The 17,819-nt window shown below is 46.5% G+C and overlaps 1 protein-coding gene across 1 annotated transcript in view; it reads right to left on the bottom strand.

Annotated features, from left to right (window-relative positions):
- Positions 1 to 17,819, bottom strand: part of CCDC81 (coiled-coil domain containing 81) — a 251,340-nt gene that overhangs the window by 162,243 nt on the left and 71,278 nt on the right. Inside the window, 1 exon segment of the mRNA XM_030200151.1 lies at positions 497 to 582. Within this exon segment, the coding sequence (XP_030056011.1) occupies positions 497 to 582 (86 nt within the window).

Raw genomic sequence — 17,819 nt, 5'->3', positions numbered from 1 at the left:
ATTAGATAGATCATTGGTCTGACCGGGTACGGCTATTCTTATAAATAAATAAACTAAATCAAAACCCCCGTGATACAGTAAATGTTTGTGTCTGTAACCCCCGTTTGGAAAAGTCCATAACACAATAAAATCTTATATGTTATTAAATTTTAAGAACAAATTCCTTACATAACCAAAAAAAAAACCTTCCAAAAGAGTCATACAAATATAGAAATCTATACATTTACTTCTCCCATCCCAATTTAAATGAGGTTGCTATTTTTTTAAATTTGATTTATTTTTTACACATTCTTTTTGGTTTGTTTGGTTTTTTGCAATGCCCTCTACCCCCTTTGTGACTTGGGCAAGGTTGCAGATGTAAAATCAAAACTGCTGTGGGTTTGCAGATTTCACAGTTGTGTATTCAAGTAGCACACTGTACTGACAGTCCCCAGGAGTAATGATTTGATTCTCTGATTTTAGTTTCAGTGAGCTGGAAGAGGAATACAATACTAACCTTGGAAACTCGATCAAGTTGCAAGAACGAGGGCGATTTATGCTGTTTTCTCTGCCTGACATCACTGAATCACATGTTCCTGGTCTCTGATTGACAGCAATAGACACAACATAAACAACACACTATCAGCATAAGATTATACAAATATATCTAAGAAGGAAAACTGTAAGTGGAGCGAAGACAAAATTCCTGTCACTTGAGCCATCAATCAGAATTTAAGTATCAATCCATAAAAACATTACTAATGTAGTTATAAAGAACACCCACTTTGAGAATCTGCAAACTGATTTGTTTGTTTTAATAAATAAGGCATTGTGTTTGCTTACACATAGTACCTAAGCAGACTGGGTAAGAATTAGGAGTTCAAGTTTGTCATCACTTCCATGGAAGTCACTGAACAGCTGATGATGTTCATTTTCTCTATTTTGGCTTTTTTCCTATTGCTCATCATTTGATATTTGTTGATGTTTGTATTTCATTTTTAGCTTTTTTATTACTTTCTAACATTTATTTCATGTGCAGTGAACAGGTAAACACAGAAGAAAGCAGACCTCCACAATGGAAAAACCAAGAAAAGAACACAAGCGAAGGTGACAAGATGGATGACGCCAAACAAACTTCTACTGGACTCAGAAAAAAGTTCACAGCAAGAGTTTATTCTTAAAAAAACTGGACTCGACATGAGTCGTGTTTCGGCCGTTCAGGCCTGCCTCAGGCCTGTATGCAAAGTGCTATTGGTTCTCATAGGAGAGTCTTGTGCAAACACTGAATTTCTCTAACACCTTTGGAAAATGGACAAAGAAAACTTCTGAGCTTCTTGATGAGAGCGTGAGCGTCACTGTTCTCGAAGTTTTTTTAAGAATAAACTTTGCTATGAACTTTTTTCTGAGTCCAGTAGAAGTTTGTTTGGCGTCATCCATCTTGTCACCTTTGCTGTGTTCTTTTTGCAGTAAACAGGTAATCATCCAAGCTATTTTTATGACTTTCAAATTACCTTTTTTGTAAAAAAGAATAAATTCTGAACATAAAATATGAGCAAATACCAAAGTATGATTATGCAAATGCTCCCACAAAGAAACAATGCAATAACACACACTTTAGAAAAAATGTTCCTATTTATATAAAACCTATCTTAGTTTTCAAATATATAGTACAAGTGCTTCTTCATTCAATACATAAAGAAGCTTTAAATATAAATATTACAAATAGCGAAGTTACTTACCTGTAGCAGGTATTCTCTGAGGACAGCAGGCTGATTGTTCTCACATATGGGTGACGTCCATGGCAGCCCCAGGTCCGGAAAATCTTCCTAGCAACAAAGGTTGTTAAAAGCCTTTGAGCGCGTGGGTGCGCGCAACGTCTTCCTGCTCGTCACTCGAGAGTCCCACTTCAGTCAACTTATGAAGCAAAACCAAAGAAAGGAACAACTCCAAAGGGGAGGCGGGCGGGTTGGTGAGAACAATCAGCCTGCTGTCCTCGGAGAATACCTGCTACAGGTAAGTAACTTCGCTTTCTCCGAGGACAAGCAGGCTGCTTGTTCTCACATATGAGTATCCCTAGCCCCCAGGCACACTCAAAACAACAAACAGGGTCAATTGGGCCTCGCAACGGCGAGGACATAACAAAGATTGACCTACGAAGAAACATCTAACTGAGAGTGCAGCCTGGAACAGAATAAAAATGGGCCTAGGGGGGTGGTTGGATTCTAAACCCCAAACAGATTCTGCAGCACCGACTGCCCGAACCGACTGTCGTGTCGGCTATCCTGCTGAAGGCAGTAATGAGATGTGAATGTGTGGACTGATGACCACGTCGCAGCCTTGCAAATCTCTTCTATAGTGGCCGACTTCAAGTGGGCCACTGACGCTGCCATGGCTCGAACACTATGAGCCGTGACATGACCCTCAAGAGTCAGCCCAGTTTGGGCGTAAGTGAAGGAAATGCAATCTGCTAGCCAATTAAAAATGGTGCGTTTCCCGACAGCCACTCCCCTTCTGTTGGGGTTGAAAGAAACAAACATTTGGGCAGACTGTCTGAAGGGGCTTGTTCGCTCCACATAGAAGGCCAATGCTCTCTTGCAGTCCGATGTATGCAACTGACGTTCAGCAGGGCTGGTATGAGGACGGGGAAAAATGTTGGCAAGACAATTGACTGGTTCAGATGGAACTCCAACACCACCTTTGGCAAGAACTTAGGGTGATTGCAGAGGACTACTCTGTTATGATGAAATTTAGTATAGGGAGCATGAGCTACCAAGGCTTGAAGCTCACTGACTCTACGAGCTGAAGTAACAGCCACCAAGAAAATGACTTTCCAGGTCAAATACTTCAGATGGCAGGAATCCAGTGGCTCAAAAGGAGGTTTCATCAGCTAGGTGAGGACGACGTTGAGATACCATGACACCGTAGGAGGTTTGACAGGGGGCTTTGACAAAAGCAAACCTCTCATGAATCGAACAACTAAAGGCTGTCCAGAGATAGTGCTTATCATTATCGTGTGGTGGGTAAGCCTAATAGTACTAAGATGAACTCTTACTGAGTTGGTCTTAAGACCAGACTCAGGTAAATGCAGAAGGTATTCAAGCAAGGTCTGTGTAGGACAAGACCGAGGATCTAGGGCCTTGCTATCACACCAGACGGCAAACCTCCTCCATTAAAAGAGTACCACCTCTTTGTGGAATCTTTCCTGGAAGCAAACAAGACTCGGAGACACCCTCAGAAAAACCCAGGGAGGCAAAATCTACGCCCTCAACATCCAGGCCATAGAGCCAGATACTGGAGGTTGGGATGCAGAAGCGCCCCCTCATTCTGAGTGATGAGAGTTGGAAAACATTCCAATCTCCACGGTTCTTCGGAGGACAACTCCAGAAGAAGAGGGAACCAGATCTGATGCGGCCAAAAGGGAGCAATCAGAATCATGGTTCCGGGGTCTTGCCTGAGTTTCAGCAAAGTCTTCCCCATCAGAGGAATGGGAGGATATGCATACAGAAGGCCCCTCCCCCAATGAAGGAGAAAGGCATCGACGCTAGTCTGTCGTGGGCCTGAAGCCTGGAACAGAACTGAGGGACCTTGTGATTGATCTGAGTGGCACAAAGATCTACCGAGGGGGTGTCCCACGCTCAGAAGATCTTGCGGACAACTGCTCTGTTGAGAGACCACTCGTGAGGTTGCATTATCCTGCTCAACCTGTTGGCCAGACTGTTGTTTACGCCTGCGAGATACGTGGCCTGGAGAAACATGCCGTGACGGCGGGCCCAAAGCCACATCTGGACGGCTTCCCGATACAGGGGGCGAGATCCGGTGCCCCCCTGCTTGTTGACATAGTACATGGCAACCTGGTTGAATGTCTGAATTTGGATAATTTGACTGGACAGCCGATCTCTGAAAGCCTTTAGAGCATTCCAGATCGCTTGCAACTCCAGGAGATTGATCTGATTCCTGAAAGGACCAAGCTCCCTGAGTGTGGAGCCCATCTACATGAGCTCCCCACCCTAGGAGAGATGCATCCGTAGTCAGCACTTTTTGAGGCTGAGGAATTTGGAAGGGATGTCCCAAGGTCAAATTGGAGCGAATCGTCCACCATAGCAGGGAATTGTGAAAAGCGGTGGACAACTGGATTGCATCCTCTAGATCCCCAGCAGCTTGATACCACTGGGAAGCTAGGGTCCATTGAGCTGATCTCATGTGAAGACGGGCCATGGGAGTCACATGAACCGTGGAGGCCATATGGCCCAAAAGTCATCTGCCAAGGTGTGATCTGCTGAGTCGCTCTGGCCAAGGAAACCATGGACAGAAGGTTGTCCGCCCTCGCCTCGGGAAGATAGGCCCGAGCCGTCTGAGAGTCCAGCAGAGCTCCTATGAATTCTAGTTGTTGAACTGAAAGGAGATGGGACTTTGGGTAATTGATAACAAACCCTAGTAGCTCCAGGAGTTTGAGAGTCATCTGCATGGACTGTAGAGCTCCTGCCTCCGAGGTGTTCTTCACCAGCCAATCGTCGAGATAAGGGAACACATGCACCCCCAGCCTGCGTAGCGACGCTGCAACGACCGCCAGGCATTTGGTAAACACCCAGGGCGCAGAGGCAAGCCCAAAGGGCAGTACACAATACTGATAGTGCTGTGTTCCCAGACGGAATCAAAGATGCTGCCTGTGAGCTGGCAGTATCGGGATGTGTGTATAAGCATCCTTCAAGTCCAGGGAGCATAGCCAGTCGTTTTTCTGAATCATGGGAAGGATGCCCAGGGAAAGCATCCTGAACTTTTCTCGAATCAGATATTTGTTCAGGGCCCTTAGGTCTAGGATGGGACGCATCCCCCCTGTTTTCTTTTGCACAAGGAAGTACCTGGAATAGAATCCCAGCCCTTCTTGCCCCGGTGGCACGAGCTCGATCACATTGGCGCTGAGAAGAGCAGAGAGTTCCTCTGCAAGTACCTGCCTGTGCTGGAAGCTGAAGGACTGAGCTCCCAGTGGGCAATTTGGAGGTTTGGAGATCAAATTGGAGGGAGTATTCCCGCCGGACTATTGAAGAACCCACTGTCGAAGGTTACAAGAGGCCACCTTAGTGAAAAAAATTTAACCTCCCTCCGACCGATAGAATCGTCCGGCACGGACACTTCTATTGCGGCTATGCTCGCATGAAGCCAGTCAAAAGCCCGCCCCTTGCTTTTGCTGGGGAGCTGCAGGGGCCTGTTGAGGCGCACGCTGTTGACGGGAACGAGCGTACTGGGGTTGAGCCTGAGCAGGCTGGCGGGAAGGTGGATTGTAACTACGCTTATTGTAAGCATAGGGAGCATTCCTCCTTCCCCCGTAAAAAAGTCTACCTGATGAGGTAGATGCTGAAGGCGCCCGGTGGGAAAGTTTGTCGAATGCGGTTTCCCGCTGGTGGAGCTGCTCTACCACCTGTTCGACTTTCTCGCCGAAAATATTATCCCCCCAGCAAGGAATATCCGAAAGCCGCTGCTGGACTCGATTGTCTAGGTCAGAGGCACGCAGCCATGAGAGTCTGCGCATCACTATACCTTGAGCAGCGGCTCCGGATGCCACATCAAAAGAATCGTAAGTACCCCTGGACAGGAATTTACGACACACCTTCAGCTGCCTGACCACCTCCTGAAAAGGCTTGGCCTGCTCCGAAGGGAGCTGATCGACTAAGTCCGCCAGTTGCTTTACATTGTTCCGCAAATGAATGCTTATGTAGAGCTGGTAAGACTGAATTTTGGAGATGAACATAGAGGACTGGTAGGCCTTCCTCCCAAAAGAGTCCAAAGTCCGAGCTTCCCGTCCCGGGGGCGCCGAGGCGAAATCTCTCGTACTTTTGGCTCTCTTGAGAGCGGAATCCACAACCCCCGAATCATTAGGCAACTGGGCCCTCATCAACTCCGGGTCCCTGTGAATCTAATACTGGGACTCAACCTTCTTAGGAATGGTGGGGTTAGATAATGGTTTCATCCAGTTCCTTAACAATGTTTGAGGACATTATGTAGAGGAACAGTGGATGACTCCTTAGGTGGCGAAGGATATCCAGGACCTCGAACATCTCGGCCCTGGGCTCATCCTCAGTTACCACCGGGAAGGGAATGGCCGTAGACATTTCCCGCACAAAGGACGAGAAACACAAACTCTCCGGGGGAGAAAGCTTTCTCTCTGGCAAAGGAGTAGGGTCAGAGGGAAGGCCACAAGACTCCTCAGAAGAGAAATATCTTGGGTCTTCCTCTGCCTCCCACGAGGCTTCTCCCTCGGTATTGGACAGGAGTTCTCTGACTGCAGTCAGAAGCCGGGCCCGTCTTGACGCCGAGGAGCTATGTCCTCGATGGCGATGCCGAGAAGATGACTCCCGTGCCAGCGGCGATGAAGCTCCCTCCATTGATTTCGACGGAGAGTCAACTTGGGTGGCAGCTGAGGCCGATGCAGCAAGTGGCACCGACGTTGAAGGCCTCACCACAGGCGGGGAGCCAGCTGCCGCATCTATCGACGGTAACGTCGGCGCAAGCACCCCCAGTACCGGAACAGACGGTCGCAGCAGCCCTTCCAGGATCCCTGGAAGAATGGCTCGGAGGCGCTCGTCAAGAGTGTCTGCCGAGAAAGGCTGTGGAATCGGTGCAGGAGTCGAGGTCAGAATCTGCTGAGGATGAGGATGCGGTACCGGGCTGTCCGGAGACCGGCGCATCGACACCTCTTGTATGGAGGGTGAGCGGTCCTCCCCGCATCGATGCTTCATGGGTGCCAAATCACTTGACGTCCCGGAGCTCTCAGTTCCGTGACGAGAAGGAGACCAGTGCCGATGCTTCTTTGCCTTTGCTCGAAGCATGTCACCGGTACCCTTCGGTACCGATGAGGAAGAAGTGGAATCCATAGGCCTCCTCGGGGTCGGGTCCGAAAGGGGTTTGTCCGATGGGCCTGTACCGCAGGAGCCCTTGAGGCAGGTGGAGACCCACTCGATGGTTCACTGCTGCCAGCGTATGATGGTCTCTGGACAGCCATTACCTGCGCTCCTGAGGTCGATGCACTCTCCAGTGCTGACATCGACACCACCGCTGACCTCGGTGCCGCTGTCGACGTCGAAGTACCGGGCAAAGCTCCAAACAGGCGTTCCCGTTGAGCTTGTCTCGACGCTTGTGTCCGCTTTTAAGGCTAAGACACAACTTACATGTGTCTGGGCAAGGGTCGGGCCCAAGGCACTAGATACACCATGCGTGAGGGTCGGTGCCTGAGATTGCCCGGTTGCACCGAGTACAGTTCTTGAAGCCGCTGGCAATCCTCGATGTCATCAATGGAAAAATAGCGGCGGCGAAATCAAAACTCGCGATGGTGCCAAATGAAGGGCACAAAAAAGAGGAAAAATGGCCGCACACATAGACGAAAGGAAACTTACTTGAGGGGAAAAAACTAAGAAAATATGGAACGCGAGCCCAAAAACAAAGACAAAAGTCGGCGAAAAAGCCGGTGAGTTGAAGGCTCTTCTTTTCTGGGGCAACAGAACCACCGTAAACAGCCGCTCTTGACTGCAGAAAAAAGAAGACTGAAGCGGGACTCTCACGCAACGGGCGGTAAGATGGCCACGCATGCACGGTGCATGCACCCACGTGCTCGAAGGCTTTTAGCAACCTTTGTTGCTAGGAAGATTTCTGGACCTGGGGCTGCCGTGGACGTCACCCATATGTGAGAACAAGCAGCCTGCTTGTCCTTAGAGAAATAATGTGCCATTAAAAATATATGTAGCACTTGATTTTTGTTCAATGACTAACAATGACAGAATAAAACCACAGACCTGGCTAGTCCAAACTGGTTTCACATGTAATAAATGAGATAGATTTGCATACAGGGGGCCTCTAATGTATGGAAATCTCTCTTATACATATTTCATGTGGCTACGCAGAAAATCAAACTGCTTAGGTCTGCTTCCAAGATTGGATTGGGAAACATTATTGTAAACTGGGATGTTATTTACTGGCACCTTGTACTGGCACTTTTTTACCCCAGCCAGCAAAGGACAAGATGAATAGCACAGTTCTGAAGGAAGTCAACTTCTCCTCTTCCCCCATCATAACAATTGTGGCCTTTTTCTTCCTCCCTGCCCCACAGCCCCCCACCCAACCCTAGGCAGTGAAAACAGTAGCACAGCAACCAAAACAGCAAAGTAGCCCCAACCCACAGCCCGTGAAGGAGGAAACAGTACAAGGAGTGCTGAGTTCTGTGTTTATTGAAAAGTCATTTAAGAAATAGGCTAGTAAAAAAGCTTTGTCATTTAAAACATAAATTAGAAGATCACGTGATGGAGTGAGAGGAGAGGACGTGTTTCTCTGGCTCTCTGAGAACCCCCCCCCCCCCCCCCCACTTCAGCAACCCTGAAACGGCGTATATTAAGAGCAAATCCGCGAGAACGAACCTTTAGTACCCGGGGTATATGGAACAATACTTGATCAAAGGGGAAAAAGGAATGCTAAGCAGAGCGGCTAAGAAAGAAGCCGATAAACAGCGCGGAGCTGGCGAAAACAAAATGGCGGCCAGCCCGACGTCGGCAACCCCGCCACTATTTACACCAGTGATGGGCAACCTTTTGAGCTTGGTGTGTCAAAATTCGCCAAAAAACCGAGCATAACTCGGGTGGTGTGTCACTTCGAGAAAAAAAACCATAATTTCGCGATATTTATAGTTTAAATAACAAAAATGTATAATTGTAATATAAAACTGTATTTAATAAACCAAAAACTAATTATTTAACTTACCTACTTAGTGACTTCTTTGTTCATACTGTCAGTCGGTTTCTTTTGTTGGTCTTGATATTATTTAACTTGTGTGGGGTGCCATGAACTAAGATAAGTGAGGGGGAGGGGGAATTCTTTAACTAATCTGCCTATTAGTGACTTTTTTGTTGCTGAATTTCATTGGCTAAATCTTCAATTGAAGGTTGGTATTTTGTACACTTCAAGCCCAAGCAAGCGCTACTAACTTCATCTGTCAATCTGTTTCTTTGTTGGTTTTGATATTATTTAACGCTGAGAATAAGGTTTCACAAAAGTACGTAGAGGGAAAAATTGTGAGTAAAGCCATTGCTATATTTTTCAGGGTGCTAAAAGTGTCTGGTATCGGATCCAGGCACTCCAATTTCCTGGTAACTCAGATATTCTCTTAATAATTGCATCTTTATTCTGCATATCGTGAAATAGAACTGGTGCACATCTTAGGAGAGTTTCTTTAATAAATTCTCCCTCACTGAGTGCTTTTCCATGCTGAGCTATGGAGTGAGCAATGCTCAAACTTGCAGATGTTAAATTTGTAGAACCTTTTACAAATTTAAGGATGGACTTAGATTGGCTCTTATAAAGTGTAGCTGCCTGGAAATGTATTCCTTCCGTTCATCCTCACTTTTTTTCAAGAGCTGGGAATGATTAGTTTCAAAATGTCTGTTTATATTCCACGTTCTGCTTACTACAGTTTCAGTACATAGAACGCAAAATGATTTGCCATTTTTTTCTATAATGCCATACATCTCGGTCCATGTCTCTTGAAAGGGTCGGCTACTGCTACTACCACTGCCTTTACTTAACCTTGGTTGTTTATTTTTTGAGTTCTCCATCAGGGGGGCAGAGACAGAAGATAGAATTATAGATAGCCTGTTAGCCCTAACTAGCCTAACTGACCACCTTATGTAAATTAAGATGGCTGCCGCTATTTCTAATGGCGGGAAACGGCACCCATAGCACATGCCCTCGCCTCTCCCAGCCTCCCCCTCACCTATCTCAGTAATGGTGGTCAATTACAAATCCACGACACCCCAGAACAGTAGATTGGATGATGGTTGCTGGTAATGGTGATCACAGGGCCCTCAGAGATGCGTCCCCCACGGCATTCCGCTGCTCTCTGCTCCGCCGGCCGGAAGTGAGGAGCCGGGGCAGAGGGAGCAGCAGGGAGGGAGCCAATAGGAGCGCACCGGGCACACCCCCAGCGGGTAAACATGCACCGGGTGATTTCGCCGGGGGGGGGGGAGGTCGCGCTGCACCGGGGGGGAGGGGGGGCGCATCGGCGATCCGCCCCGGGGTGTCAGCAAGGAACTCCGCTGCTTCTCTGTATGCGGCCACATGCGGCCGCGTGTCACTGAAAATGGCTACGCGTGTCAGTACTGACACGCGTGTCATAGGTTCGCCATCAGGGATTTACACCATCGCAATTGAACCAACTCACGGAAGAGGTGAAATCGGCAATGGCTCCACAGTTCACGCAACTTGCAGAGCAACTCGCTTCTCTGGAGACCGTGCTGGAAGAAACAACGAGAGGATGGGGGAGCTGGAGGAGCCGATCGTCGCGGTGGAAGCTGCGGACCAAATGCTGCGAGGGCAGCACAAGAACTTCAAAAATTGCTAACCTGCCAAGCCCAGCAACTCAACGATTTGGAAAAATCGGTCAAGGAGGTCGAATTTGAGACTCATAGGGATCCCTGAATCGGTAACCCGATAGCTTGCTGCGACCCAATTGGAAAGATGGTATAAAGAGGAATTCGCACTGTCGGACAGTGTGGGCCCTTCTCTGCTTGGAGCGGGCCCACAGAAATTGGCCGCAAGATGAATGGAGGAGGGCGAGCACGGGTAGTGATTATAAAGATTCACAACTTTATACATAAAACTGAAATTTGCGAGGTGCGCGGTAGAAGTGGGATTCGTTGACGTTTGAAGGAAGGAACATAAAGATATTCCAGGACTATTCAGCAGCACTTCAGGAACAAAGGAAGGCCTTGGGCCAATTTGCAGAACTCTAGCTGAAAAGAAAAGCAGATTTATGCTAAATTACCCAGCGCAACTAAAGGTGATGCAAAATGGAGTTTGGAAAACATACAAAACTCCGCAAGAAGCGCGGGAGATCCTTCAGGACGCGCAGACCTCAGAAGATCATAAAACATGAGGCAAGGGAGCCATATTAAGGGGTATTGTTTGTTAAGGCTGTTGTTAAGGGCAGAATGCGGCCAAAAGGGCCATTTGGGTAAGCTACGTTGAGAAGGGCAAAGGGTAGCAGATAACTATGTCTAGTTGTAACAAGGAAATCTAGTTAGGAAGGTTGGGGGGGGCGGGGGGGGTACCTATCATAAGCGATCTCAATCCGTAGGTGGATGGGGGTACAAAATAAGGGAATAGGTAGAGGGGGGGAGGGTGGGATTTCACGAGAGGATTCCCCCAGAACAAGGGGTGGTAAGGCAAAAATTACAAAAGATTGAGAGGAGGCTAAGCAACAAACTAGGAGGAGGGCAAGGGAGGTCGCGGATGGAGCTGGGCATCCGGGACTCAGTATGATAAATATTTAGAATATTGACAAGTACAAATAAGAAAGTAAATGGCACAGGTTAAACAGATAATTTGTAACGTGGAATGTGGGAGGTATCACATCTCCAATAAAAAGGAGAAAAATTTTAAAGGCACTAAATCGCCATAAAGCAGAAACAAGGTTATCAGAAGCAGAGCACAAAAAACTACAACGAGGTTGGGTAGAGAAGTGCAGGCAGGCATCAGCAAAGGGGCGCCAGAGAGGGGTGTGCATTTTAGGCAGAAAAAGTCGCAATTACTAGCCCAAGACCCAGCAGAGAGATATGTTGCGATTCGACTGTGGCTGCACAACTCGGAATTGCTAGTGATAGCCTTTTATGGACCCAACACCTATGATCAGGCATTTTATTCCCAGATGACTCAGTTATGTAATGCCCACCAGAACTTGCCGACGATATTGCTAGGTGATTTCAATATGGTAGCAGATCCAATGTTGGATTGCTCAGACCCCGCGAAAAGCTCACAGAGGGGGACCTCGATCCCGGGCGCTGCAAGATTTATGAGACCTCGATGTACTAGACACCTGGAGCGTATTACATTCAGGGGAGAGGGATTTCACCCATTTGTCAAGGGCTCATGGGACATTTTCTCGTATAGATTATGTTCTGGTAGACAGCTTTTCCCGAGGGTGAGAGGGGCAGAGATTGGCCCGGAAGAAGTGTCAGACCATGCAATGGTATGGTTAGATCTAGCGGCTCCGGCCTTCTTCCAGGGCCAAATGAATTGGAGATTCCTGGCCTTTTTATATGAGGAGAAGGAATTTCGGGCGTACTTAAGCAAGAAATGGGAAGAATTCGAGCCCTTTAATAGAGACCATAAGGCCCAGCCAAGCTTGTTCTGGTCCACGGCTAAGGTGGTGCTACGGGGGGAAGTAATTGCATTTGTGCATAGGAAAAAGACAAACCTGTAGCTGCGATAATTAATTTAGAGTCCCAAGCGAGGAAGGCCAAACGTGAATTATAGCTACGTCATGCAAGGTTCCACGTTAGGAGTTACGGACCAAGAAAGGGATCTGGGTGTCGTCATCGATAATACACTGAAACCTTCTGCTCAGTGTGCTGCTGCGGCTCGGAAATGAATAGAATGTTGGGTATTATTAGGAAAGGTATGGAAAACAGGTGTGAGGATGTTATAATGCCGTTGTATCGCTCCATGGTGCAACCGCACCTTGAGTATTGTGTTTCAATTCTGGTCGCCGCATCTCAAGAAAGATATAGTGGAACTGGAAAAGGTGCAGCGAAGGGCGACTAAAATGATAGCGGGGATGGGACGACTTCCCTATGAAGAAAGACTAAAGAGGCTAGGGCTTTTTAGCTTGGAGAAGAGACGGCTGAGGGGAGACATGATAGAGGTATATAAAATAATGAGTGGAATGGAACAGGTGGATATGAAGCGTCTGTTCACGCTTTCCAAAAATACTAGGACTAGGGGCATGTGATGAACTACAGTGTAGTAAATTTAAAACAATCGGAGGAAAATGTTTCTTCACCCAACGCGTAATTAACTCTGGAATTCGTTGCCGAGAACGTAGTGAAGGCGGTTAGCTTGCCAGAGTTTAAAAAGGGGTTAGACGGTTTCCTAAAGGACAAGTCCATAAACCGCTACTAAATGGACTTGGAAAAATCCACAATTCCAGGAATAACATGTATAGAATGTTTGTACGTTTGGGAAGCTTGCCAGGTGCCCTTGGCCTGGATTGGCCGCTGTCGTTGATAGGATGCTGGGCTCGATGGACCCTTGGTCTTCTTTTCTCAGTGTGGCATTACTTATGTACTTATGTAGATACATGCAACACCCTAACAAGCAGACAAGAGAGCAATATCACACTGCGCAGACAGCATTAAACTCTTTGCTCCATGAGCGAGTTACCAAAGGCCTGATATTCCAGAAGTATAGGCTCCAACAGTTTGGAAATAGAATGGGAGCAATGCTTGCAAGGATAGTAAAGAGATGGCGGGGAGATAGAGTGATATCAGCACTGAAGGATAGCAGGGGGTTATACAGAACTCCGCTGAACAGATAGCGCAGATCTTACAAGACCATTTTACTCAATTATATAAACCACATTTATGGCTAAGGGTCTGAATATAGAGGAATATTTAACTCAGGATGGAGTAGCGCAGTTCCCCTTCAGGCTATACAGATATTGAATGAGCCCATATTGGGGAAGGAACTCTTGGAAACAATAAAGGCTCTACCGAGACATTTGGCTCCAGGCCAGGATGGGTACTCGGTGAGTTTTACAACTTTTGTCCCTGGCAGCAGTGGGTGCATGTCCACACGTATTTAGAAGAGGTGGTGGAGAAAGGCGTGTTTCCCCCCCCCCCCCCCCCCTCCCCATAGCAACACAGCACTTATAACCTTACTATTAAAGCCGGGCGACCAGAAGATAGGGCAGATTTTATCCCCCGATTTCCTTACTAAATTTAGATGTGAAAATTCTGTCAAAAATCCTAGCAACCGTTTAGCTAAGTGGTTGCCCAGATCATAGGACCAGAGCAGGTGGGATTTGTAAAAGGCAGGCAATCTGGAGTTAATGTCCATAAGCTTTTGATGGCAATGGCTCAGAGTCAGCTCAACAAGGCCCCAGCGATAGTCATGAGCCTTGATGCCGAAAAGGCTTTGACAAGGTCGGGTGGGACTTCCTGTTTGGCACATTGAGGTATATGGGTACCCAGGGGTGGTATGTACGGGCAATCCGAGCACTTTACACTGACCCCAAAGCGCAGTTAATGATCAATGGTACAAGAGCTGTGGAAATAGCATTCAAAAGGGGACGAGACAGGGATGCCCACTCTCTCAGTTACTGTTTTTGCTGACAATAGAACCGCTTTTGGTTGGGCTTGTCTTAAAAAGGGACGGAAGAGTAGCAGGGGTCATGGTAGGGGAAGACATGGTAAGACTTTAGCATCGCCGATGATCTCTTAGTGATCACACCAAACCCGGAGACTCCATGACAGCTTTATTTGACCAAGTGGACCTATATGGTAGATTTTCAGGCTTCCAAGTGAACAAACAAAAATCTTTGGTACTTCCGGTGCTGCAAGAGGCAGAGGGAAGTTGGGGGGGTGATCTGGAACAGGTAGAAGGGAAAATCAAGTATTTAGGAGTGTATATAACGCAGACCTTTCTCAATTATACGAGGCTAATGTGATTAAGCTATTAAGGGACACTGCAGACAGGTTAAAGTATGGCAGCCATACCCACTCTCATTATTGGGTAGAATAGCATTGTACAATATGATGATCGTCCCCTAGGTGGTTATATGTTTTTCAGACTCTACCGTTGTACTTAGCCCCTCGGGACGAGAGTAAGCTAAATACAAATGTTGCAAAAATATCTGTGGAAAGGGAAAAGCCGAGAATGTACATATCAGGTCTACAGATCCCAAGGAATATGGAGGCTTGGGACTTTTGAGTATAAGACAGTTAACTGTGACAAGCGGCTTATGACATGTAAACGACTGGTTCAGGAATCAACAGACTTTCAGCTACACAAATGGAACTGAACCTATTTGGGCAATGGAGTTGTTGTTTTTTTAATGTTTCAACTTTTTTATTAATGGATCAATAGAGACAGACAACCTTGAAACCCTGACTGCATCCTTCAAACAGAAAGGCTACAACCCAAAATAATCTCCAAGAATATTGCCTCCTACCTCAAAACACCCAGGGAAAATCTGCTACAGTACAAAGAAAAAAAAGCCACAGACAGAATCCCTCTTGTAGTGACATACAACCCAGAGCTAGAGAAACTGAGGAAAATCATAAGAGACTTACAGCCTCTACTCCAGGAAGATGAATTACTAAAAGAGATATTCCCATCCCCACCAGTGCTTGCCTTCTGACAGCCATCCAACTTAAAACACAAGCTAATTAGAAGTAAACTCCCAACTCAAACTGAAAAGGAAAAGAAGGGCACATTTCCCTGCAATATATCCAGCTGCAAGCTATGCCAAAACATTTCACAGGACCCCACAGTCATTCACAAAGGAAAAATATTCAACATAAAGGAATCTTTCACATGCTCATCTTCCAATGTGGTATATATCATTCAGTGTAAAAAATGTAACGAAGGATGCTATATTGGAGAAACAGGCCAGATGCTTAAGACAAGATTCAATCTGCACAGACATCACATGAAGATAGCCGGTGCCAGTCAGGTTCCCACCCCGGTGGGCCAGCATTTTACAAGACCAGGACACTGCACCAGTGATTTCATAGTTAGAATCCTGAAAGGTAACTTTAAAACAATACAGGAACGTAAGACCTTTGAAGTCAGAATGATTGAATATTTTGACACCCAACAGACAGGACTTAACAAGGATCTGGGTTTTCTAGCCCATTATAAACCATAAAATTGTATTTCTCTGTTTACCACCCTCCTCTCACCTACCCACACCCATCCTGTTAGAATATCAATGAAATGCTTTGATGTCCCCATGCATACCTCCTTCCCACCCCCACCCTCCCACCCTGTCAGACTGTCAAAGTAATGCTTGGATGTCTCTCTCATATATACTATCTGCTACCACATTTACTTATTTCTGATCTGACGAAGAAGGGCAACCTTCGAAAGCTAATCAAGAAATGTATTAAGTTATGTCCAATAAAAAAGGTATCATCTTATTTTCTTTTCCATGTTTTATTTTGTTTGATTTCTATTGATACTTAATATATGGAAAGAGTATCAAACTTTTAATACGGCTCATATGTGTACACCAATTTTATTTTGGGAGGCGGCTAAGAATGTCTTAAGGGGAGAAACTATAGCGTATGTTAAACATAAGCAAAAGATGCGGGATCACCATATTTTACATCTTGAGTGTATAATTTAGATGGGACAGAATTGCCTTTGGGAGGTCCCCTACCACCCAGAATAAGGAAGCACTCTTGACATCACAGGCTGAATTAAATGAGCTTCTCCAACAAAGAGCAATTAAGTCAATAAATTATTACAAATACCAACTATTCCTTCATGGAAATAAGAGTGGGAAGTTGTTATCCCATTTAGTACGTGTCAAAACAGGCCCTAGAAGAATAGTCCAACTTAGTGATTCATCGGGCTGTTTGGTTCACTCAGATGCTGCCATAACAACATTTTCAGGCAATACAATGAAACATTATATAGGGACTCGGAGGCTACTTCATTACCCGGCTCGCTTTACTTAAACAATTTAGACCTACCAAAGGTTAGTCCCTCTCAGAGGGAGATTCTTAATAGTCCTATTACTTTAGATGAAATTCAAATAGCACTTCAATCTTGCAAACTAGGAAAGACTCCGGGGCCCAGTGGGTTTCGGGCAGAATTTTACAAGCTTATGCTGGAAGCTGTGGGGCCATCACTGCAGCTTATGTATGGTGAAATGATGGCTACTAATTTATTTTTATTTATTTATTGCATTTGTATCCCACATTTTCCCACCTCTTTGCAGGCTCAATGTGGCTTACAATACATCATGAATAGTGGAAATATATAAGAAAATAGACATTTGGAGGGGCATAATCGAACGCCCATCTCCATGGACGTCTACGTCCGCGAACGGGTACATGAAGGGGTGGGACAGACCGCATTTTTGAAAAAAATGGGCGTGCATGTTCCGTTTCGAAAATACGGTTTGCACGGACCAAAATGCCATGGATTTAGTCGTTTCCGAGCTGGGCGTTTGTTTGTTTTAGCGATAATGGAAACTAAAAACGCCCAGCTCAAAAACGTCCCAATCCAAGCCATTTGGTCGTGGGAGGGGCCAGGATTCGTAGTACACTCGCCCCCCTGACATGCCAGGACACCAACTGGACACCCTAGAGGTCAGTGTGGTGGACTTCAGACAACGCTCCCACATGCATAGGTCCCTTACCACGGGGGCTGAGCCCCCAACCCCAACCCCCTCCCCCAAAACCCACTACCCACAAATGAACAACACTACCATAGCTCTTAGGGGTGAAGGGGGCACCTACATGTGGGTTCAGTGGGTTTTGGAGGCCTCCCATTTACCAGCACAAGTGTTACAGGTAGGGAGGATGGGCCTGGGTCTGCCTGCCTGAAGTGCACTGCAGTACCCTCTAGGACTTGTTGCTGCTGTATAACCTTGGCACACCAGTTGACACCTGAAGACTAATGTCTCCGAAAACGTCCTTTAATGGAATAAGCACGTTTACTCACAGTTAACTGCAGATCAGAGGTTGTGCTTCACTGGCAAAGAGTCTCCCTGGTACTGAGATTAGCAGTAGATCAGAGCTGGCAGAATGCTGTACAATGCCCTCTTTCAGCAACATTCAAGGTAAGAACTGTTCTCGAACGTGGCTAACACATGAAAAGGATCTAAAACTGGCTTACAAAAATGGCCACTACCTCATGGACTACTGGAAACAAAACAGGGCACACTCTGACCCAGTAAGCAGAGGGAAAAGCACCATGGGAGTAGAGCCTACCAACATCGTGAGCATTTGCCACAAGCTACTGGAATCATGGAGCCCAATACCCTACACCCACCACAACACATTGCTGATGTG

The sequence above is a fragment of the Microcaecilia unicolor genome, chromosome 4, assembly GCF_901765095.1.
Source record: "Microcaecilia unicolor chromosome 4, aMicUni1.1, whole genome shotgun sequence".
In the NCBI taxonomy this organism is placed as follows: domain Eukaryota; kingdom Metazoa; phylum Chordata; class Amphibia; order Gymnophiona; family Siphonopidae; genus Microcaecilia; species Microcaecilia unicolor.
Note: the sequence above shows the minus strand (reverse complement) of the source record. Positions and strands in the feature narration are given on the sequence as shown.